This window comes from Tympanuchus pallidicinctus, unplaced genomic scaffold (assembly GCF_026119805.1).
Source record: "Tympanuchus pallidicinctus isolate F22 unplaced genomic scaffold, pur_lepc_1.0 scaffold19, whole genome shotgun sequence".
Lineage (NCBI taxonomy): Eukaryota > Metazoa > Chordata > Aves > Galliformes > Phasianidae > Tympanuchus > Tympanuchus pallidicinctus.
Window position 1 is genome coordinate 10,018,551 of NW_026294710.1, and position 25,585 is coordinate 10,044,135.

The 25,585-nt window shown below is 39.5% G+C and overlaps 1 protein-coding gene across 2 annotated transcripts in view; it reads right to left on the bottom strand.

Annotated features, from left to right (window-relative positions):
• Positions 1-589: 589 nt before the first annotated feature.
• The window catches only part of ELAPOR2 (endosome-lysosome associated apoptosis and autophagy regulator family member 2), a 91,403-nt gene continuing 66,407 nt past the window's right edge, over positions 590-25,585 (bottom strand). Inside the window, exons 9-22 of one of the 2 annotated variants that reach the window (XM_052681019.1) lie at positions 22,709-22,889; positions 21,800-21,928; positions 20,437-20,527; positions 18,679-18,781; positions 17,984-18,121; positions 16,915-17,178; positions 15,862-16,035; positions 14,658-14,847; positions 10,985-11,081; positions 9,705-9,806; positions 7,910-8,036; positions 7,049-7,227; positions 6,416-6,581; positions 590-3,399 (exon numbers count right to left, since the gene is read on the bottom strand). In XM_052681019.1, the coding sequence (XP_052536979.1) occupies positions 3,340-3,399; positions 6,416-6,581; positions 7,049-7,227; positions 7,910-8,036; positions 9,705-9,806; positions 10,985-11,081; positions 14,658-14,847; positions 15,862-16,035; positions 16,915-17,178; positions 17,984-18,121; positions 18,679-18,781; positions 20,437-20,527; positions 21,800-21,928; positions 22,709-22,889 (2,001 nt within the window). In that variant the 3' untranslated portion in view covers positions 590-3,339. The remainder of the gene's footprint in view (positions 3,400-6,415; positions 6,582-7,048; positions 7,228-7,909; positions 8,037-9,704; positions 9,807-10,984; positions 11,082-14,657; positions 14,848-15,861; positions 16,036-16,914; positions 17,179-17,983; positions 18,122-18,678; positions 18,782-20,436; positions 20,528-21,799; positions 21,929-22,708; positions 22,890-25,585) is intronic. The other variant, XM_052681018.1, reaches the window with a different exon arrangement.

Below are 25,585 nucleotides of genomic sequence, written 5' to 3' on the forward strand. Positions count from 1 at the left end.
TCTTTGCCATTGGCACATCTGTTTTCACTCTCACATCGAAGCATATGTTGTGATCACTACTGGAGATGAGTCAACAACCATGGTTTCCTAAATAGTAACATCTCCCATTCTGTCTGATTACAATCAGCTGTCTCTGTTTTATGGGCCTTACTGACTCTGGCTGGACCAACAAACGTAACACTGAAAACATTCCCCTTTACTAATGAAGGGTCCAAGAACTTCTTTTAAAGGGTAATCTTCTTTTTGGACAAAGATGGCAACTCTTTGAGGCTACTTGATAACCCCTTTTGTGGCGCTCTAAGACATTTAATTTTCCCAAAACCTAGATTTAAAATAAATCCTGTTATAGACTACAAACATCAACCAATATAATCAGAACCCAGATAGAATACGTTCTCTGTATTTCACCCCCTAGCAAGTGCTGTCAAAGCTAAGACAGTAACATTATGCTTAATTTGCCAATAATTAATACAGAGACACCATAAAATGTGCTTAATCCTCAAAGAGATTCAGTTGCTCGACTCCAGATTTCAAAGAAAAGCATGCAAATGCAGTAATAAAATGCATTCCATTTAATCAACTAAACACATAACAGACCAATTCACATTGTTTTATGGCATCAAATAACAGATTCTAATATGATTCCATGTGGGAGAAAAGAGGGAGGTTGCTGTAAGTACTAGAACAGGTCACAGACAGATGATTTCTTAATGAAAGGCTTCCAAAATTTACCTCTCATGGGAAAATAAAAACTTCCCCTTCCTGCTATGTCTTTAACCAAAAGAAAAGACCACAAAGGTCACCAAAATATGCCAGTTTTAACTGGCTTAACTGTAGAAAATGCAGATTTTTTATTCTGAAGTCAATAAAGTCCGTATTATTTGTTTGTATCTCATTATGTTATCACTGCATCAGCTACACTATAAAGTTCCCTGGAAGAATTTTGAACAATGACAAACCTTTTGGAAGCAGAGCTGCAAACGGTCATCCAGCAAAGTCTATCAGAGCGAACAAAAAATAGCCACTTTCTGCTTGATTCAGAAAACAAAAGGGAAGGAGAAAAGGAACCAAACGAACCTGTGCTATTATGAAAAATGAAGTACAGCTCAGAAACATTAAGGCATTTTTACACAGCAGATATCTGAAAGAAAAAATGTTGTTCTAGAGAATGCACTGCAATATGGGTTGGAAAACATAAGAAATTAGAAGGGGAAAGAAAAAGAGATGTTGACTCATGCAATTTGGTGGTAGCAAAAAGGTCCATCACTACTGCAGACTGCAAATGGTCAGAAAAGGCTTTAGTTCCATCAAATATCTCAAGTCCAAAATTTCAAATATATTTTCACTTTATTTTATGAATGCCCATCAGATATATATCTTTGATGCTACAGCACACCAGTTGAATAAAAACCAACATAAAAACCCCTTTCATAAAAGATCCAAGAAGTGAAATCCCAAAGCCATAGCGAATTACTCCGTGAGCATATCATCTTTGACAACCATATATAAATGACATCATGACGACAAATACAATGTACAATAAGTGTGCCATGGTACAAAATATACAAAAAAGAATGCGTATTTAATATACATTCAACAATACCCCATAAAAATCTTTGTTGGGAAAGTGAAGTGCCTTCCCAAGAAGAACAAAAAATGTACACCACTTCTGTAAAGATGCCTGAAGTATCTCCCATCAAAAGAGCAATGCCTGTGTTCCGTGACAGGAGATATTAAATAACTGAGCTGAATTTTCCCTAAAGAAACAAAAAATCTAAACTTCATAAATTTTTGTCCACGCTTGTAGCATAATAAAGTATTCAGAGTGCAGAAAATTCAATTTAATTTAAATTTTACTTAAAAGCGGGCCCTCTTTTACAGATATAGCTCAGTCATATAAAACCGAAAAATCTATATTCCCTATAATACAAAGACCTTTTCTGCCCATGTGTCTCTTCTGGCTTTGATGCATTCCACAATTTACGTAATTTTAATGGAATGGAAATACGAGTCTGACCAGAGGTCAGGACAAAACTGGTTCCTCATTTTCTCCTGGCTCTATACAAGCCTTGCATATTTTTTCTTAAGTATTTTTTGCCTTATTTTCAGACTCCTTCCAGTTCGACTTCAATGAGAATTCCAGGACATGATTGGGGTGGGCTCTAAGAAGAACTCATGCTTACAAAGTGACTGATTTCATGAAGAAGTCCATCTAGCTTCCAGTTTTCAAGGAACCCTTTGTGCCCTTCTTTCAAAGAAGGTACTTGTATTGACAGTAGAAAACATTTAGATGCTGAGCTGCCTAAGTGCACAACCACACACTCAGCTTCCCTGGGCATTCATCCTCATCCCTTGCCTGGGGCCAGAAACAGATGCAGCTGAGTGTCTCTAATAAGTCTATCAACTGATAAAGATGATGCCTGATCTCCAAAAGTGGAGATTTCATGCTTTATTTCCACAGTTCAGGCTTTGCTGGCTTGCACTTGAGGGGAAGGCGGCATATTGGCAGCCCAAGGGAAGGGAATGAAACTGCCACCAACTTCTCTTTAAAGGACAAGTTCCCACAGAGAGTGATGAGTGCAAACTGTAGCTATCACTTTCCCTGTCTTTAAAGAGCTCGTTCTTACCACTGCCTATAAACTCATGAGCCCAGATCTGCAATTTACACAGCAGCAGTTAGCATGTCTAAACTCAATAACATCAACTTTTACCTCAGCCCTGTTTGCCATGAACTAGGCAACAGAATGGGTTCAACTTACAGGTACAGAAGCATTCCTCTTGCATTAGATGCCAAGGGCAGACCACCAAGCTCTCCAAACCACTAAAATCAAAAGCATCCTCTTAAGCTCAGAACTGATCTGAAGCTTGTTCCCTGTATCATTCACAACTTTGATTTTAAGAGAACTCACACGTATGCAAGTAAAGGACTACACACAACCTTGGCAGGAGGATTCAGGCCTGTCTGAAAATCATTTCCTACGAATATGTGCAGAAGGAGAGATAGGAAATGAAAGGTACCTATAAATCACATGGCATGCCTGAGCAATGCCCAGGTGAATGCAAAAAAAATTATGTTATTTGCAGTATGTATATCTCTTCCTGAGTTAAATTTCATTCCCAGTATGGAATCCAAGCATCTGTTTGGTTTTTTTTTGGCAAGGTACTCAATCACTTGGTAAGGCAATCCAATTTTATGGTTTGCTTCCTGTCTTCTTTCTTCCTAAATGGCTGAGCATTTCTCACCGAGATCACTACTGCAATGTGTGCCAGAATATGTTTAAAATATGGTCCTGTAAAAATAGAAATCAGGTTTCTTTCTTTGAAGGCAGCATTAATTCTTCATATATTCTGGGATCTTGAGGATTTCAGCTGAACAGATTCAAAGTGATCTTCTTTTTCCTGCAATGGAAAAGACAGGTTCGCATCAGCTGGGAATCTCAAATTCACTGCACCAGTTGCTGCAGTCACTTCTCTTAACAACTTCAGAGCAGCCTTTGATAAAGACTTTGTTTCTACCACAGTAATGAAGAGCACAGTTTGACTACTGTTTAATAACACCACTAATTCTGTAAAAAAAAAAAAAAAAAAAAAAAGCAAAATAATCAAAATTATGTGAAGAAGAGAAAAGCCAAAAAAATTGTCAGGAAGAGAAAATTTTCCATGGTACTTTCTTTAGAGGGTGCAGGGAAGGTTTGCATTTTGTATTCATGGCATGGCATAGTTAGCCAGAGCTAAGGAATTGTAAGATAACCATATCTATGTTTACGATTATTTAGTAATTTGTTTGTTACTTTAAAGAAAATGTTTAGAGTAAAGCCTGTGAATGTGAACGCTACTGCCCTGCTCCTGCATCACCATTCCTAATCCTCTTCTGGAAAAGACAAAAAGCCTGCAAACTCTCTGCCATCCAAAAATCAGGGGCATTAGATTGATTTCTTCCTATCTTTTTCCTGCTGGGTGACAGCCCAGCCTATCTGTCAGCAGGTATTAGGGTGCAAAGTCAGGACAACCTGACAATCCACACTGGAGCTACTGAAAATCCCAAAGCTACTCACTGGGAAGTGCTGGCTCTTGCATCATGTACCTATCTTCATGTACATCTTTGATGTACACAAACACAATGGGAACTACATTAACTCATGTTCTGGTCCTTAAAGGAGTCTCCATCAGAGATCAGGACAGTCTGGTGCACATGTGAGGAAGAGCAGGAGAAAATTGTCCTGCATTTGCCTACAGCAGAGAATATATTTCTTCTTCTGAAGGACTCGGAATTGTTATGCTACAGACAACAGATGAAACTAGAACAGCCTCCATCCTCAGGCAGTTTCATGACTCTTTAACTTCCATATTCTCATTAAAAATAATAGTTATTTCTTACTATATTACAGTCCTAGCCCTAAATTGCTTGGATTCTCAGAGCCATTAATAGCTTCATTAGATATTTTGTCTCATAGAAATGCCATTGCCAGTAGCTTGAACATATAGTTAGGATAGTTATTTCTTTGTTTTTCCATTTAAATTTCTTCTCTTTTTCTCCTCTGCTTTTCTCTATTATTTTTCTTTATTTTACATGCAAATATATCAGGAGATAATTTCCTCATCCTTTCCATAAATGAAAAATAATGCCTATAACATTTGTTTTGGGGAAATATATATTAAATTCCAGTTATCTGCAGGGATACAGGACACAGATTTCAGTAAGCTAATGAGGTACTGTAAGCTGACTTTGCCAGCTATGATTATCTAGCAGGAAAAAAGGGAATCAGCTTAGAAATATCTGACAGGCTTGTTTAAAAAGGAGAGAATACTCAGGGAGCCTGCTACAATGGATACAGAAACTTTAAAAAACTCTTTTGGAGTTTCTTTCCATTTGAGTGGTCTAATACTATAGCACTAATGCTTACTTTTAAGAAAAAAAAAGAAAAAAAAAAAGAAAAAAAAAAGAAAAAAACCCCAACATTTCTCTCACACTCTCATCTCTATACTTCTAATCAGGCAGAAACCAGTGGTTGGTGCTGCAAATTGAGTCAGCAGAGCTTTTACAGTTATCAAGCATACAGCAAAACATAACCCTCGGCAGCACTGGTCATCACGCCCAGCCACATCCAGCCAAGCCATTTCATGTCCAAAAATATACCATCCTATATCCTACAAAGTTCTACTGGAAAATTATTCCCGTAGGATTCAAAATTGAATCCATATCCATTGTTGTGAAAGCTGCATAAAATTTGATGTGCTTTCACTTTATTTACATTTTCAAAATCCTTAGGATTACATTTTTTCACCTTTCCACAAGGAAAGAGACTGACTTTACAAGACAAATAGTCAAGGCAGAGGCAAAAGGAAGTTCTGCACATTAGCTGTGTACCGTGTCCTAGGAGGGAGATCTGGGGAACAGTTATGTGGAAAGAGGAAAGCGCTCTAATAAAAATATAAGACAACCAAGAGAAAGGAAAAATAAGAGAAAAGAAAGGACACACGGTTACATTGCATTGCATTCAATAACAGAAAGGAAAACAAAGAACATGGGAAAAAAATCTCAAAATTCAACTTTCTGAAATACTACTTAGACAAGAAACAAAAAAGCCACTTTTCAAAAGATTCTATGTATTATTATTGTTGAAGAAACCTTATTTTGAAACAACCCTAAATTCAGCAGAACTGTGTGAAAGGGAAAATGTCATTCACCTTTTTCCTGTAATAACAGATTCCCCAGCTGGACTCCCTTAAAGACAACACCAACTTTCCCACTGACTGCAAAGCATTTGGAAAAAGATCAAAATGCTTGTGGGATCTACCATGACAGCTTTCTGTTGTCCCTATAGAAATAATCAAAGGACATAAAAGACCTCTGTGCTAGGAATTCAAACATACAACAACACTGCATCACATGCTGCAAAAAAATGCTTAGTGCTATTGCTCTCCAACAAAATGGAGGAGGTTGCTGTACTGGTGATGGGCTTTAGCTGATGCTTCTCTTCATCTGAATACTATAATCCTGAAAATTATGGCTCTCAAGTTAGCCGTGAAATCAGCCCAGGTGAGGCGCAAGCAGCTGACTGATGGCTGTTCCTGATATTAATTTCCTGTATCTATAATAGCTGTGTTTGCTTCAGTGGAGGTATCTGGTAGGAATCCAGGCAGAGAGGTTTCCCATGCCTCTTTTTAGGCACAGCCCTTACAATAAAGAATGCTTCAGAAAGCTCCCTGCAGAAGAGAAAGCATTTCTTGAATTCCCTGAAACACTTATCATTACTCACATTGTGGGTTTCAGCAGGTCGAGAGCAAACTGGGTGATGTGTGTGCCAGAGGCTACACAAAGCACGGTGCAAATTGGCATCACAGCCTCATCGCATCCAGTGATAAATAATGGTAATAATTATTTTTGGTATTAATAGTACTAATTACCACTTACCTTTGTTGCCAAGGACTTCAGCTTCCCCAGCAGTGACTGCTTATTTGAATATACTATTTCTTCTTCATTATCTTCGCCCTCCATTATAGCACAACTGTCAGCAGCTGGCAGCTCACACTCTTTTGAGTTCGCTGTCATCACTAATTTGGAATATTTATACTCCAGCCTGAAGACAGGAAGCCATACAGGTATTCTTTTAGTTGGGTTTTTCTTGTTGTTTTGTTTTTTTGTTTGTTTTTTTTTTACAAATGTCTCCTATTCAAATATTTTATAATTTAGATTATCTGAAGTCCTGCTGAAAGGTATGAGTTAGACTCAAGAAAAACCCTTTTGGTCTTCATACCTTGAGAAAACCATGTTGCTTCAGGACTTAGTCAACCTCAAACTCTTAGGGGTTAAAAAGACACCTCCTGTAAGGAAATCATCCCATAAAAAATTATTGGGGATTTTCTATATTTTTCATTCTAGCATTTTTGAAAACCATTGCCAGCAGAAAACTCAGCCTAGTCGATCAATAGACTGATTGAGCATGGTATTTTTCATCAACATTGTCATAAGGTCAGATCCATGACAAGTCTTTTTGTTTAATACATCAAGTTTACTTTTATATGCAACACAACTTGCAGCACTTACTTCTGGTTCTTCTTCCAAAAATAGCAGGTCAAAGCTATCAGCAGCACAGCAGTGAAAGCACCAACACCAGCTCCAACCTTTAGCCAAAAATCCACCGTTTCACAAGTGCTGGTCCTTTTCTCTGGCAAGGGAACCCCCCTAATGCAATGCTTTGGCTCATTCCATACATATAAGGTTTCCTTTCAAATAGAAATCATAGAACACCAGAAAATGAGCTGTGCATAGGAAAACAGAGAACTATTTAAAGTTGAAATAAACAAGCTGTTTTTTAGTAAATGGGTTAGACATCTTTTCAATAAAAGAAAACCAAAGCAAATGCTTGGTTTTCAGTCATACTGTCAACTCAGTCGTCGCCTTGATTGTAGTTGTAGATTCAAACATGGCAAAAGGGTTTCCTCTTCTTTACTTGATATGCTTTGGTTTGGACAGGTATTGTAAATTGGCTGTGCCTGCTTTGGAAATGTTTGTCAACAGGGCAGTTCTGAACAAGTAAAAGGATTTCCTAATATTTTATTAGAAGAGGCAGTAACAAAAACACTGCAAACAAGAAAAGATGAATTTCTAAACTGAAATCCGTCTAGTCTGCCACGATGATTATGGCTATATAAGGACTGATGTCCTTTAGGCATTCCATTCTGCAAACAGCTTGCTTGCATGTAGGAATGTATCTAGAGTTTAGGTCTTACCCATACAGACACAGGCTTGAGGAGAGCTGCTATGGGCACAAATATTCCTGAGTCTCAACACAGCCGGAGATCCCCAACTCTCCATGCACTTAACATGTCCACTTGCACAAAGAATGTCAATAGCTTTCACGTTTTACCCAAATGCACACACAACTCGGAGCTGGGGGTGCTGTACCTGAAATCCTTTTTTGCAGGCTCCCTCAATCTCATGGTAGTCTTGCTCTGTGCACAGAGGGCAAGCTTCTGCACTTTCCCACACAAAGTAGAAAGTGCATCCATCGCAGGTGCCAGCAGGGCATGAGCTAGGGGGAGAGCAAAGCATCATTATTATTTATTAAACACTCTGGAGTTTGCATCTTCACTCTATATTCTGTTGGTAATGGTAAGTACAACCAGTACAAGTAGATAAATATCCATCAAGTCAGTACATGGATAAATCTGGGGGGAAGAATTTTTCCCAGTTTACAAAATGCTCTCTCAAATAAAAATAGATGTTGCGCTGTCAAAAGTCTAAAGAAACAGTTCAGTTCCTAGCAGTGTGTGCTACCTACGCACCTACAATGAAGAGAAGAAGTCCTGGGGCAGCAGAGCTACTCTAACATTTCACCAACATGAGCTAGACTGGTGCACACCTCTCACTTTCTCCTGCACTGGATGACTGTTTCCTATTGAATGCCACAAGTTGGTTCCTGCTCTTGTTAAAATGATGCCTGGGTGATGTCGTCCATACGGAATGGACTTGTCCTGTCATGGTTAATTACTAGGAAGATGTTCACCAGTTAATGAAGAGATAACAGTTTTTCTTTGCTTAAGAGAGACTAAAGAGTTTATTATACACTCAACTGGAAGAACAAAGTTGTATTGGCAATGCTAGGGCACTCGTGCAGTAATAACAGCAGTAGTGACACATAGGCCATACAAGAAGTTGGGTTGTTTAACTGATATATGCCCATGCAGAAAAATTGATGTAAATGCGTTCCTTGTACCATCCGGGAATCTGTTATTTTGATCTAAAGGACTAAAAATCTGTTATTCTGATCTAAATAACTAAAAGCCAATTCTGGCTTACCTTAATTTGAATAACTGGTAACTATCGTCTCTGGATAATGTAATACTTTTTGCCAAACATGATCATTGACTGATCTTTTTCCTCTTTTATATCTTTCACCTTGTACTGCAACTTCATGTGATACTAAATGCTGTGTCTGTGAGATCAAAGAGGTACATGCAATACTACTTGACATTTATCAGCTACCTCACTAGTTATTTGAAAATAGCTGCCTGACTGCTGAGTTAATCAAAGTGGGGCAAAGAAGGGACATGTCAACAGGAAATGAAAGAAGGTACGTCATGTCAGCGTCAGTTGTGTGATGTTTCACATAGATGTGTCTATGCCCACGCTGTTAAAAGCAGAATTGTTTACTCTTCTCACTACTGGTGAGTTATCACAGCTCACACTGTGTTAAACACAAAATGCTAGAAAGCAAGGATTCACACCTGAAGGAGATTCACACAGCATTTGATAGATGGTAACATGTTGCCCAGCATAATTTGCAGATTGTCAAGGCCTTAAGAAACTGGATAAACATCTCCAAACATCAGTCACTCTTCTGTCACATGTGAAGCAGCTGCCTCTTTGGCTTTGTTCAGGTGGGCATGAATAACCCATCCCAAAGAGGATCCCACACATCTCAAAAGGTTAACTTTTAGGAAGGAGGATGAATGAGGGTATGTATGATCAATACAATAGTAATATCCAGACAGACATTACTGTAAATATAGTGTATAATAAAAATATCATATAAAGATAGTGTATCATATTATATATGACAGGCTTTGACAGATCTGGAGGAGAAATGAGTGAGACTTCCCAGAAGGTTAAATGAGGGAGAACAGCACTTTTCATTACTTTTAAGTATAAACTTCCTAATGAATTTTCAGGCACTACTGGGACACAAACATTTAAATACCTGGGCACTGAAAGCTCTCCCTGATCTGGCTTGTTGGGGTTGCATCTCACTGTCACAACAGTTGCACGACCATCTTCACAAGAGGTTGTTGCTGTTGAAGATCTAATAAGAAACAGGAAGAAAAATGTTTCCACTACAGTAAATACATGCTGCTGTTTCATATGTCTACATCATTCATCAACCTGCAATAATAATGTAATACTGTTTGCTATGGCACTTTTGCCATTGTCAGCTGGAAGAACAAGGAGGAGGAATAGAAGCTTCTTAGGCTTCATCACATCATTCAAATCTCAAAGTACTCTGAGATGACACTTGGGGAACTGCTCTGTTTGTCTAGCTAGCTTGATTTCTGCTGAGCAAAGAAATAAACCTGACCACCAAATAAGAAAGATTAAAAAAACAGAATTACAGACACTGTTGTGCTTGCTGTGTTACTCTGACAGAGTTCACAATAGCTTTTTCCTTGTCCAGGAACTCTATATTACACTGTTCTGAAACAGCAGGATGTAAGGAGGATGTTATTCCAAAAAAACTAACGCTGTTAGTCAAGTTTATAATATTCTCAAAGTAGGGTCACTACTGTAGGGTTTGGTCTGCAATATCTGTCAAGAAAATGTATTTGAGTATTCATGAAGTGTTGAAACCTAAAGTGGTATAGCAAATTAAGATCTATCACTGAAGTCAACATTGAGAGCCAATTGGTACAGCAAATGTAGGTATGTGCCTTAGGATAACCTGCATAGCCCCACAGCTCCAAAAAGCAAACACAGAAACTCAGTTCACATGTCTACCAGCACATAGACATCTTAATAGAGGTGATTTTTGAGCTAACTATTACCCAAATTCTTGTTATGGAGGACAGTGAGTAATAAGAAAAGTATGCTAACAACTGAGCAACTTGGAACAATTTTTTTTTATCATTAATGCATTCATTTTTATAACATCAAAAAATACAAATGATTGTGAAAGAAAATATACAATGAGAAGTGAACACACCAAAGTCACATACAAGAAATTATGGGAAAGTAACATGACAGAGGAAGTGGCACTTGGATTAATCAAAGTTCTGCTATCGCCATCTATCCATCAATTATAATTTAGACTTAAGCAAACAGTGTAGGCTGATTTCATAAAATATTCTTCAACACATCAACCCATATCTGCCAATTGTTGACTACAGCAATAAAGATTAAAGGTGCATTAAAGATCTTCCCTTAGAGCTTTAGTTTCCTTTAAACAAAAGAAAGCTGAGGTACTGGTTAGCAGGACTCTTTACCTACTTGTAAAAGAAATGTACATCAGGTACTTTGCTTGGAGAGAGAGGGAACATGTCTGTCTTGACACTGATATTTTCCAGCGTTGTTTCAACAGTAGCTCCTAAAATTTAGGAAGATAAAAATGAAAGGAATAAGATAGGGATGGATTTTCTGAGGGGCTCGTGTGCAATATTTTCTACCTGCAATGGTTCTCACTTAACATAGCATTTAGTGACATAGTTGTATATTCATTTTCCTTTATTCTAATTGAGATTGCAGATTTGTATGTTCCTCATGCTGTCTGATTTTGTCATACCGAAAATATTAATAAAAACAGTGTACATTAATTATACTCTTTTTGTCTGAATTTACATCTATCAGGAGATATCACAGAATAATAAAATAACTCAGTTTGGCAAAGGACTTCTGGAAATCATCTGATATTATCAACTGCTAAAACCATACGTCTTGCATGTGATGTTTTTGTGTATAACTGTAACACAACATAATCAAAACATCTAGAGCAATCTGTACTATCACAGGAAGAAAACTTCAATGAAAAGATTCAGAAGGATTATGGATTCGTAGGAAAGTCTTGATGGCACATTTTGGAACAAACAGGTGGGTGCATGGAATAACAAAGGTTACACAGGTCTGCATGGACTTTGGAGAAGACCTAAGAAAGAGGAAAACTCAAGTAATGCAAATTCTGAGATCCTTTTTATCCCATGAATCAGAGAAGATGGATCCTGCACCACAACATTTCAGAAGTGGGAGCTGTACAAATGGGGCAGGTGGCATCCTTCTAGTGCGGTGAAAAACTGCTAGAACTGTAAAAAGAAAAGTGGTAGCAACCAGCAACTGATGGGAAGACTGAAGACAAGAGTTTTCCCCTTGTTCTTCCAACAGTTCAGACACTCTGGCTGCATTCTTTAGTCTGTCCAAGCCTGTGATCATGTAAGTATCATGAGCATCAATGTGCTCAGTAACACTGCCTAGTCATGCAGGTGAGGGATCGCTACAGAGCATCACATCAGCACAAAGAAAAAGCAAAGAACCTTGTTGCAACAGCCATGGGGAGCATATGCAGAGAGACATCATAGTTGTGGAGGAGTCTGAGAACACAGGCTGGAGTCCCTTTAATAATAATATTTCCTCTAATCAAAGATACCATGTCTAACACAGGGCATCTTAAATTTGGATCTCAACCAAACATTCGTTACTCAATAGACAGGAAGATGTAGCTCCTAGGGACTTTAATATATTCAAGAGGCAATGAGAGAATATTCCTATCCCATACGCTGTACTGCAAAGCTGGCATCCCAAAGTGCCATTTCCAAAAATAATAACACTGGAAGCAAAATCAAGTGTGAGGAAAAAAGATGGCATTTCTCAGAAGATATTAACTAGATAGCCAAAAAGCCACAACAGTCTCTCTTGAATGACAACTGTTTTGATTAATAGTCCATTTTGGAATAAAGTAGCAGGAAAGGAGCCTTTAAAAAAAAAAAATGGCAAAATTTTCACAGAGAAGGAATAGAGAATCAGATAGCAATCTATTTAAATCAGAAGTTTCAGTTACAAAAAAAGTGATAATGGATGCTAATGACTTCAGGGAAAAGCTCATGTTTGGCAGCACCAGAAAAATTCTAAGTCTGAGAACTGTTAAAAAATACTAGAAATAAAATATTCCTTATGGATGTCAAAGGCAAACTTTGAGCATTTTAAAATGTAAATGTTTTTAAAGTACAGAAAATGCAGAAGATCTTGATACGTTTACTCTGTTCAAAGAGAAAAATCACGATTACCTGTGTCCTTTCCAAGATAATGCTTGTACACCTTATTTTTTCACTAGGAAGAGAGGATTTTGGCAACTACCTGGGATTCACACATAAATTAGTAAACCTGTATGTAAGAGTAAATCAGGCCAACAGGATTTCCCACTTAGAAATATCTGTCTTATATATCTTAATAGAACATTAATATATCTTAATAGAACATTTAACGATAGTGAAATGTCTGAAGACTGATGGAGAGGGAATACAGTGTAGAAATTCAGAATGGACAAAACTGAACCACAGATGAAAATGTGGCTAACACGATGTGGCAGATCAAAAGGAATGGGAAGTGGAAGACGACTTCAGTTAATGCACAGATACATTTAAAAAAGCAGACAACATAAATTAGTGCAGAACAGCTTCTGTTCAATAAATCTTATTTCACTCCTTGAGTGCTGATGAATTTGGTTGCTAAAAAAAATTATGTACATTTATCAAGTATTGCACTAATTAATATGAGATTTTAATTAAAGAGTTGGCAGTGTACTATCAATTAAGTGTATACTCTGAATTAAAATTTATTTAGCTAATCAATTACAAAATTATCTGTCCATGGCAAATTGTCATCAAAAGGGGTATGGCCCCAGGTTTCTCTAGGCATTGACCCAAAATGTCCAAAATGCAAGGTTTTCATCAGTGATCTGCAAGTAACAACGCAATCACTACTGGTAAAGTGCAGATGAGACAAAGATCAAGAGGAATAGAAATAAAAAACAGGGTGACTTCATTCACTTGGTAAGCTGGTCCCACTGAAACATAACATATGTTAGTGCAGCACTGCACTGCAGGAGATGAAGGCCAGTCCTAAAAAAGAGAGATTGTCTCTTGAAAATTGTAACTCTGAAAAAGAACTTGGTCTGGACAACAGAACCAAGAGGATATCACGAAATCCCATGAGTTCGGAAGGGCTCAAAGATTCAATTGTTGCACGTAAATACAAACATGAAAGTGATTCTCATTGTCTTTATAGTGAATGACATGCTGTAGTAGTATCCCAGTCTGATGCCCAAACTTTAAGAAAAGATAATAACAAGAGGCCACAGAAAGAGCCTCAAAATGTATTTGGATGCTTGAGAGAAATACCTGTTAGCAAGAGACTTTGAAGAATTTGGTCTGCTTAGTTTATCAGAAGAGCAGATGGGCAAGGTGTGATTGTGTGAGGAGGTGTGATGATCCCAGTGTACAAAAAAATTCCCCAGACAGGAGAAAGTAGTAAGTGCTGAAAATTGAAGCCAGGCAAATTCGAACAGGAAAAAAAAGCTGCTTTAATACAAAATATGGAGATGGTGTTTGTCAGTGAAATGTATAATAATAACAACTACTAAAAAACTTTCATTTCCGTTAGTCTTAGAAGTTCAGGTTTGGAATGCTCTTGCAAAGATGTGCTTCTGTCAAAAACAGGTTTCTGGGCTTACTGCCAGGGAGCAAGTACAAACATTCTGTGCCTGTAATGGACAGGTGAGCAGACTAGATGACTTCATTGTCTGCTCTGGCCTTAGACTCTGTGAACTTGTGAGGCAGAGCAATGAAAGACATAATGGTGTACACTGCCTCATGCTGCCCTCACCTAATTATGCCCCAGTAACACCTGAAATTGCCTGAGTGGGGACTTGGCATGGGCAGGAATACTTGGACTAATGGGACTGCTACAGTGACTGGTCTTGCTCTACACAAGATGGGCAGGAAACATGACAGCAGAAGAAATCCTTTTAATTACATTCTCCAGATTTTTATGCTGAAATTTTATGCACCACGGGACCCACAAGACCAAACACAGGAAAGAAATACTAATACAGACAAGAGCTGACCAGCGCTAGGATAACTCATTTGCAGCAGTATGCGAAACACAAACCACATACCTAAGAACCTGTCAGCAAGGCTATTGGACTGAAGAGCCAGGGCTGTTCGGAAGCCCTTGCTGTCTGATGGGATGATGGTGGACTGACAGACAAAAGCTCCCACAAAGTTGGAAAAATCTTCTGATTCTGCAACCATGTCCTTCAGGGTAACATCTGTGATATTGTCAGTGCAAATAGCCATCTTTTTACCCTGCAGACAATCAGGAAAAATAGGGAAGCTGTTGGTTGTTGATAGGATGTGGAAAAGCTTGGGAGGCATTGCATACTGTATGAGCTTCATTCGTCTTAGAAATAACTCAATGTTTCCATCACAAGAGAAACAAATTGCAGCAATAAACTGTGTCATCCTGAAGGTTGCGATTAAAGCCTCGTTTAGACTCAGAAACAAGATGTCACCTCCAGTATGTGTCTTATCAGAAACTTGTGCTACGAAGCACTTTTCTCTGTTTATCTTGACAGCACAGTGCTTACTTGCAGAGCATAATAAAATGGCTTGTACAAAAAAAACATATTGCCTGTAAATAATGCACTGTAGAATACCTCTTTATTTGGAATTTAAACCAGATAAAATATTCTCAAAGCACGACTACATTAAATCCATAAGCAGATACACAGCCTTCAAGACTGCATTAATGTCACATACTGAGACCAATGTAAGAATCTCAGAACAGCAGCAGTGAAAGCCTAATCAAGGAATTTGGCAGGCTTGCCCCTCCAAAATGCCTGACACAGACACCTGGTCCTCTGGGTCTGACAGTACTGTAGTACCAGGAAAAACTGCTTGAGAAATGAAGACGAGATCTACAGGGCAGTATCTTTATGGATCTGTCATCAGCTGTAATCCAGATAGGTATGTACACATTTAAGCCCAAAATTATGCAAAATTCTTTAAAGAAATATGATTACTGGTTTATCTCATCTCATGCAAACCTTTTGGTATATGGAGATTTCCTAACTTTACAGGGATAAACACTGATGTAAACTGTATGCACTGACATTCAAGGGATAATCATCTGGTACTGCTCCAAAATGTCAACTGCTGTATATGACAATACGCTCTGCAACACTCCAAATCTGACTGGGGGCAAGGTACAGAGGAAAGCATCTGCACAGTGATGATGCACACTGCCTCAGTGCGATCCCACCAAGAATTAACATGGACTGCACACTGGTTAACTCAACCCTCAACACCCACTGAGCTCACCTCATTTCCACACAGGCTGATGTTAAAGAAGTGGAAGAACTTGGTCCCACGGGAAGTGAAGCTCGGCCCACTCATCAAGGAGCCCACCTGGCTGAGGTTGCTAAAATCGTAACTCAGGGTCTGGTTATCCTTGACGTATGACACCAAGCAGTCACTGAAGCAGGCAGAGTGGTCCTTCAGAGATGAAGAGGAATTCATAAATGAGAAATTATGGAGGACCAGCAGCAAACAATATAGCTGGCAACTGTGCATTAAAGCAAGGAGGAGCAGACAGGACTGTTTTCCTTGCTAAGGACAAAAGGGAATTTGTCCTGTTTCTGTGATTCATTTTTCCCCTGAGGAAATTCCCATCCTTGCTTCAGTTCCTTGCAACCAAATCTCAGTAGGGCTTTGATGTTCCTTAACCTTGCCTTTCTGCTATCCAAGAAAATGTAGAGTTGCTTTGTTTTGTAGTGGGCATATTTACGATCTCAATGTCCAAGCTTAAAACCCTGTAGATACACCAGAACGACAGCCTTTCTTACACTTGGATCTTGCCAACCCAAGAAGCAGAACTTAAGAAACAGTAACAAAATATGAACCCAACTGAAAACAGGAAGAATATGAACAGAATGGATCTGTTCAAATACCCGTGCAATTCCTTGCTGAACAATACTCACATGGTAAACATTTATCTAGGCTTACAGGCAAGTTCTAAAGGGAAGGTAACATCATCCAGCTGGTGAAGTCCCTGAGTTTAAAATAGCAAGAGTTTGGGACAGTTTGAGGTTCAAGTAACTTAAATGTTTACTTTATTCATACACTATCCCAATGTAGCTTCTTGAAATGGATCATTTTTTGAGCCAATGTGGTCGATGCTATCATTTTATCATACATGTAGAAACAAAAATTAGACTAAGGATGTAACTGGAAGAATGAGTTCATTGGTTACAATAATACTCCCATGCTAACAAGGCACATACCTGCAGTAAAAGCAGCCAAGCTGGCCCTCTGAATGCTTATGTTCCAACCTACCCAGTCTGCCCTTCACTGAGACAATCACAGCTTCCATACCTTGGTGCTCTTGCTGCCAGGCCCGCATGGGATGCAGGCCTCTCTGCCGTAGACCTGGTGGATGGACAGGAAGGTGTTGGCTGGACACTCCTTGCACTGGCTGGTCTCCTTCTCGATGTAGTGTCCCACTGGGCAGGGCACACAGGATGAGCCAGACTGCTCAGAGCCCAGCGCGCAGGCCCGGCAAGAGGAGGCGACTCCATCCACTGCGTTAGTCACTGTGATGGAGTAGATCTTTGCCACATCATTGATGAACTGCCTGCTCTAGAACGAGACCCAAAGAAACCACCCTGGTGCCACCACACCATTGCACATGGACATTGACTTATGCATGCACTTCCAGCATGGGTGGTTTACCCACAACTCCTTCCTGAGTTACCCTATGTCTTAGTTTCAGCTGGGATGCAGTTTTTTCTTCAGAGTGTCTGGTGTTCTGCTATGTTTTGGCTCTAGGAGAAAAATAATGCTGCTAACACACTGATGTTTATAGTTGCTGCTAAGTAGTTGTTGTACAGAGCCAAGGCCATTCTCAGCAAAAGGCCCAAGGAGCAGGGAGGGAACAAAATTAGGACAGCTGACTTCAGCTGGATATTCCATGCCATATGCCACCATGAAGAAGGCATTTTGAAGTGGATAGGAGTTCACCTTTCTCTCTTTCACTGCTCAGGGGGCTGGCTGGGCACCAATCAGGGGGCAGTGAGCAACTACCTGTGCATCACTGATTATATACATTCACACAAACACACACACACACACACACACACACACACACACACACACACTAATCATAACTATTATCCTATTTCTTTTCTCTAACTGGATCAATAGTTATATCTCAGTCCAGGAGTTCTACTTCTTTTTATTCCCGATTCTCTCCCCATCTCACTGGGAAGGGCAGGAAGGGAGTGAGCAAATGACTGTGTAGTGCTGAGCCACCTGTCCACTTTAACCACAACAACCTATATGGTAACAGCCACTCACCCTTACAAGAAGCCTGTGAGCTTTAACAGAACGTAAGAGCACAGACAGTGAGTGTCCAAAGGAAGCTGTGCTGTAAAACAATACTTACATCTTGGCCTTCATTTATTCTCTGAAAGGCCCAAGTAAAGGTGAAGGAAGCGTTTTTGGAGATTACATGAGTGTAGGATTGCTTCTCTTTACTTCTTTCCCATGACTCCACCACATTAGTATTTTTTCGATTAATATCCTATAAAAGTCATAATAATTTATTTTAAGAAAACCACAAAAGTGGAGTCATACTATACTAAATATTAGCATTTTATAATATAGTCATTAATATATATAAAGGATTTTACAATTGCATTTAACATTTAATAAAAAGAAGGAAACATATTTATTCCCCAAGTCACTGACTGGACCAAGACTAAATTTCCTGATTTCCCTTTTCTTATCATCCCTTCCCACACACAACGCTTTGGAATTGATAGAGGAAAACATGACCATCCAAGAGCTACTGAGACATTTATCAGTTAGTCTAAGAAGGGAAATTTGGCTTTTTGGTGACAAATAGTCTCTTCTCAAACAAACAATCAACAACAGCTCACAATTCTAGTAGTGGAGGGATTTTGCTGGGCTATTAATTAAATCCTTTCTCCAAGGGCACCCCAGATATAAAACTAATATCATGCTTAATCTTAGTCATAATAAACCAAGTGCAACTAATCACACCTATGCAGAGGTATTAAAGTGACATGTGAAATACCAGGCTCAGTCATCAGTCATGGAGAGAGGGGTCTCACTTACCGCCATGAAATACAGCACACAATCTGCTGAACAGATGGTCTCAAAAACAAAAGTGATCCGTCCTAGTTCTGACCCAGATGCTCCTGTCACTGACGTCGGAGGTCTATTTGAGAGGAAGAATAAAACATTTACAAGGTGCTCTCCAGACACACGGCAGTCAATCCTTACAATTGCTTTCTATACAGCAGGGGAACTACCAAAATACTATCACATAAAACCTGCCCTTACAGAACTATGGAGGATAGGCCTGCACTGCAGCTCTGCTCTGCATTATTGAGCTCAGCAGGACTACTTTAAAGTGTGTGATTTTTTTATGGTACAGTTCCCTCACTATCATCAATACCCAAATTTGAATGTATTGGTAGAGAATGTTATTACTTAAATGTGTTACACAGGAGTAGCTTTAAGTGACTTTTTGCACTGATTCAACTGCATCTACTGGTGGAAGATGCAATCAGGAGTTTCATTAAACAACCAGGGTGCTCTCGTGCTATCTATTAAACACTTTAAAATACCCTTGACACTCCTAGCACTCAGCAGCAGGGACCACTTTGGAGAATTTCACATGATTACACTGGAACAATACTCAGAAACACCTGCAATGGAAATGACTACAGCTCACTAATTACTTCAGTAGAGCAATTCTGGGACACACTGAGCTTTTCCATGAGTATGTTTCTTGCTTCTTTTTTATCTATTTTGTTGTGTGGACATATTGTAAAATAAAAATTAGGGTTTGCTCATCTGTTATAAAAAGTAGCAACTTCCTTCAGCTGAGATACAGCATACCTTGCCTATCTAAGTCAGAGAATCATAGAATCATCTATTCCACTTGTTGATCATCAAAATCATCAAGCACAACTACCAACCTGACCTACCAAGTCCCATCACTAAACCATATCCCCTTGTGCTGTGTCCACTTAAATACTTCCACATGTAACTTAAATACATCCAAGGATGGGGACTCCACTGCTTCCCTGGACAGCTCATTCCAATGCTTGACATTCCCCTCCAAGTAGAATTTCTTCTTAATGCCTAATCAAAACCTCTCTTGGTGCAGCTTGAAACCATTTCCTTGCATCCTATCAATTGTCACCTGAGAAAAGAGATTAACAATCTCCTTGCTACAACTTCGTTACAGGTAGCTGTAGAGAGTGATGGGGTCTCCTCTCAGCTTCCTCTTCTCCCAGTTCCCTCTGCTCTCAATTCCATCTGCTCCTCATAACTCTTGTTTTACAGTCCCTCCATCAGCTTTACTGATCTTCTCTGAACATGCTTCAGCAACTCAATATGCTTCTTCTAGTGAGGGGACCAAAGCTGAACACAATATTCAAGGTGTGATATGTAACATTATAGTAATACAATAATAATAAAAAATAAACAATGATAATAATCATTTATGATAACAATAATATTAGGCACCTGGTCTGAGCTAGGAGCCTACGGTCAGTCATTTGAAAAAGAAGAGATACGAGCACATCCAGCAGTTAATTCATCCTATCTGTGAGTCCAGGAGAGGTGTGATGCCCTGTCCTCCTGAGGTTCCTGCATCTCTCCATTGACTCCAGGAGAAGCATAAACATTGCAGCCTAGCTAGAATAGCAAAGTCATGTGGGATCAGCATCCATTCCATGGCATGTTTAGCTTGTTTATTCACAGTGGAAAACTGAAAACTTTATTCATTCCTAGGTTAACGTGACACAGGTGTAAGACACAGAGATAAGTGAAAAATAAATTGAATAAAATCCTGTTTCTTACTTAAATCCCGGGATGTGCAAGTTCAAGATAAGATAGTCATTGTCAGAGCCTCCAGCTCCACTCTGGATGTGATCACCAGCCACTTCCCAACCTTCACAGGACAAAAAAAAAAAGGTATTTAAGAAATGGGTCACATAACAACAACAACAAAAATCTGCATTACTATACGTTTTTAATCAGTTCAGTGCTTTCATACCAGATGTCTTGTGAAAACTGTAGGATGGTATAATAATGCTTTTGAAGGAAAAATTGTAATAATTATATTAGCTGCTGACTTCATAGGCAAATGTCAATTTGGAATCAGCAAAGTAATCAAAATTCCTTGACCTGTGCTGATCATTCCATCAGATGAGATGATCCATCTGACCTCTTCCAGCCTTAAAATTGATGAATAAATCTATGCATTAAACATAAAGCACATACTTCAGTACATCTCTGCTTAACACGTATAATTCAAAGCTTGAATTGCATCAGACTGACAAGGCAGATCAAACTGAGTGAAATTTCTCAGTGAAGACTAGAGGTGAGAGAAGCCCAGAACAGAACCATTTTCACAAGTGAGCTGTCACTGCTCTCTGCTGTAATCTTAGCAGATGTGCAAAGAGAAAGCTCTGAGAACAAAATGAACAATGACCATACACTTCAATTATGTTTTCCAAAACAGTTATGTGTGTCTTTTAAAGTCACAGTTATCACAAAACATGAAAGGACATAAATTAGAGAGAAGTCAAATAGTGTTTTTATCAATGGGGATATTCAGATGCTTCAAAGTATCACAGAATCATAAAATCATTTAGGTTGGAAGGAAGCCTTATAGGTCACCCAGTCCAACTCCCCTACAATGAACTGGGACACCTACAGTTACATCAGGTTGTTCAGAGCCCTGTCCAGCCTGACACTGAATGTCTCCAGGGATGGTGCAACCACCACTTCTCTGGACAACCTGTTCCAGTGCATCACCAACCTTACTATAAAAAACCTTTTTCTTACATCCAGTCTAAATCTCTCCTGTTACAGTTTGAAACCATTTCCACTTGTCTTATCACAACAGACCCTGCTAAAGAGCCTGACCTGTTTTTTCTTAAAGACTCCCTTCAGAAACTGAAAGTCTGCTACCAAGTGCATATGGTAGTATAAATTTTTTGCTGAGGAACCTGATATAAACTGTATCTTCTGCCCTTTTCTGTAAAAGAGATATTTAGTGACTGCTTCCTGCAGGAATTATCAAGTCTGGTGAAATTAAAGGAGGAAAACTCTGTGTTGCGATTCACAGCAAAGAGGATATCCATTTTGATGGCTGCTCCACTACAACAGCAACTAGTACAGGAGAAAGGCACTTAACAGTGAAGGGAGTTTGGCTCACCATTCATTCCATCGCATTTTGAGTTGCCAACATTAAAGCAAGAAGTCTTCATGTTGCTCGGTAGGATGTTCCACCACTTGTACTCAAAGACAAGAGCAGGTTCGGTCCCAGCAGGGCAGGCTTTGCACTCTAAAGGGAGAGAGGATAGGAAAAAGGAAATCACACAGTGTAAACAAATCTCAAATAATAAGCATATAATGAGCAAATAATGTCATTAAATAATGAAAGACGTATCACAGAATCTTTTCAGTTAGAAGGAACCTTTAAATGTCATCTAGTCCAACTCAGCTGCAAAGAACAGGGACACCTAGAGCTGGATCAGGTTGTCCTGAGCCTGGTCCAGCCTGACCTTGAATGTCTCTGGGCATGGGACACTCACCACCTCTCTGGGCAAACTGTTCCAGTGCCTCACCATCAGGATTAGAAGAGTAGAAAAGAGACCCACGCCACACTACCTTTTTAGTGGCTTAAGTTGAAAGACTGAGCATGCTGGTGAACACAAGACCCCATAAAATTCTGCAGGTGACCACTGGGTCAATACATCTTAGAACCAATGGCCCAGAATTTGTGCTCAGAAAATGCTGGCTGAATATTCATTTAACAGTGCTTGAAATGAGATTTGCACAGGGAAGATCACAGCATGGACAGAAGTACGGATGAAGAGTTACCCCTAGGATATTTAAACCAGCTGAGAAACGTATCCAGAACACAACAGGTCAATTTAGAGCAGCAAACTCCAAAAAAAGGTTTCAGAGGAAAAATAGACAGTCAGTATACTCTCACTACTGGCAAATACTAAGAACTTTAAAGAAAATAAACTCTGGCTTATGACGATGTGTCATTAAACTCAGTCACATGCAAATAGACAGTTACTTCTGGAGACACAAGCCATTTTTTCAGGACTCCTACCCTGCGTCCCGTCTGAAAATGTGCCCTGTGGGCAAGGAGTACAGGAAGATGAGGCATTGCTGTAAAAGCCAGGATTGCAGGGTGGACATTCCTTCCTCTCTCCAGAAGGAGGTAGAGTCAATGCATCAGGGAGATCCTCTCTGCAGATCTTGGGTTCAATCCATTTGTACATGATCTGAGTCTGGAATGAGAAGACATGGAGCTCACATCATGTGTTAGAAAGCTTTAGGACTGCATGCACCATACAAGGGTGCATGTATATTGTATATTGAATTAGGGTATTCCCAATGTTTTATGCCAAATACAGACCTTGCACATCTGGGACAATAAGGACAAAAACAGGGAAACACAAATGACTGGATTCACAAGCAGTTTCAAGATCTCAGGTCTTAAAGAGCAAAGGAAAAAATGTGAAGCCTAAAACAATTACTACAGTGCATTACTATTTATCTTGTGAATTTTCCCACAGAAATGTTTCTGTGGAATGCTATGTAATTAATTCTAACAAGTTAATAAATAATCTGTACATTTTGGCCATAGCAACCTTAGGCATAACTTTTCCACTATAAAGTTCCTTTATCTGGAAGGCATTTGTTAGCAGAAAATGATAAGCTTTGCATTTTCTGCAAAGTGGCCTATTCTTTGCAAAGAACCCAAGTTCACAATGGTCATCTTCATCCAATTAGCAAAAGGCAAAAACAAACAGGAACTTCCCCAACTCCTCTCTAGTCCCTCTGCTTTACTTAAGGAGTAATTTATGAACACTGATACGAGTAAGTCTGTACCATTACCTATATAATGATGCTGCCTCACCATCTTCTCTTGTTGGCAACATAAGTGAGATGAATCACTGAGTTGAGTTTCAAATTTTCGTCTGACTTTAGGCCTATCCCTAAAAGGGTTTAATATCTCAAGATGAATATTAGCTGAGTTTCAGAGAAATCCAAGTGTTAATAATTTAACCTGTTCAGAGGTCACACTCTGCCTTCTTCCACTCTTCAGACTCAGCAGCTCAACCAGGAATCCTTGAGGCCAGAAGTGTGAGAACATGGTGCAGTGGGAATGCTCCCAGTGTCAGAGCATCCCAGTGTCAGCCTCTCTGCTTGCCTTGCTGTCCTCCTCAGCTCCTGTCTCCTCATTCCTTGTTGATCAGTCTTCCCTTGCTGCTCCCAAATACTCAAGGGATTTTCTGGAATATTGCTGTCTATTTTAGCAGCATCACGAGTGTCCATCCGCATTTAAAATAAAAAAGGACTAGAAGCTAGCAAAGTACCTGTGTGGTTGCCCAGAACCCAGACCCACTATATTCATTAAAATAAAACTACTGCAACTGAGCAGAGAGAAAGGGGTCAGACAGGGCCTGCAGTCACAGTGGTGAGGGTTTCTAAGACTGGGACTAAAGTGACCACCACAGGATTTTCAAAGCAGAAGATGAGTGAAAATCAATAGGAGACAAGTGCATGAATCTCCCAAGGCCACTTCCACACATGCTGTGCAGACAACAATCAAACATCCAGTGAAAAACACGGATGGTTATAGAAAGCCATGGGTCGATAAGCCTTTAGGCTGATGCTTCACAGCCACTGCTGACCTGCAGATGGCTGCAGAATCAAGCCCTCGTTGGACTCCATCATAAAGAGAAAAAGCTGGGGAGTAAAGCAAACTTTGCCAAAAACTGTAGACCACTATACCATTGCAATGCCATTGCCATTGGTATGTTCCTATTCTAACCATGAAGATGAAGAGTGTTTGCTGAAAGACCCACTTTGCATTCTGATGATGTTCAGTGAAGGGAAGGGCCACTGAGGAGACACTAAGAGAGCCAATGGTGGAAGTTTGCTCATTGCCTAGGAGCCTTGAATTGCCCATGGCAGTTACAGGGTAATGTGTAGGAGGCTGCACTTAAATACTGTTGCAAGAAGTTCAAAGAGCAAGAATCAGTGAGACAAGAACAGGTTGGAGAGTCTGCCAGAACTGGGACTAAATTCACAGATGCTTTCTTTATTAAAGCATATCATCTCAGCTGCATTTTAGAACTGCCTGACCAGGAGACCTCAAAATAGTCCACAATGGCAGCAAATATTAGGCCAACAACCCATAGGTGCTACAGGTTTTGTGTACTTCCTGTCTCATGCAGATCTGAGAAAGATGGGAACATGAAGAGGTAAAACAGGCTTGACCACGTGCCCATGTGGGCATATCCCAAAGTGGCAGTTTCTTTTCCAAATTCCTCCTAAATCTCTATGAAACTGCTGGAACAAAGGGCAGGAGAGCTACAAAGCCAGGCTGCTCCACCAACAGGACTTCCTATGAGAGACTCATTAGATTCTGAGGGAAGTAACCTACTGAGAGTTCAGGCTTTTCGAGGCATTCCATATTGCAAGCACATTACCTGCAGTTAGGCTGTGCCACAGTACATGAACACAATAACTAGCTTATGTCTATACTGTTATTCAAACAGATTGTGGACTCTTCTTTGACCCTAAAACCAAGGGGCATGTCACATATTAAACACCCTTCCACTCAAAACTGATGTGGACACATCCAGTGCTCCTGTGCCATGCCAGCACCTGAATTATGCCTAAACACTGCTGGGACAGAACATATTAACGGAAGCCTAAATTTTTCCAGGAAAGACAACAACAACATTAGGTTTTAGGGAATATTAGGATTTAGGACACCACTTCAGCCTGTGCTCCAAACTTTAGTTTTATGAGCACACAGGCAGCACCAAGGACCCAGTCAGACTGATCACAAAAGCAAGGAGCTTAGCATTTCATTACAGCAGATCTTTTAAGCAGACATGAGACAAGCAAATTCTTACAGAAGGATAAAATGGAAATGGATGCAGATGGAGAAAGCAGCTAAAGGGCACAC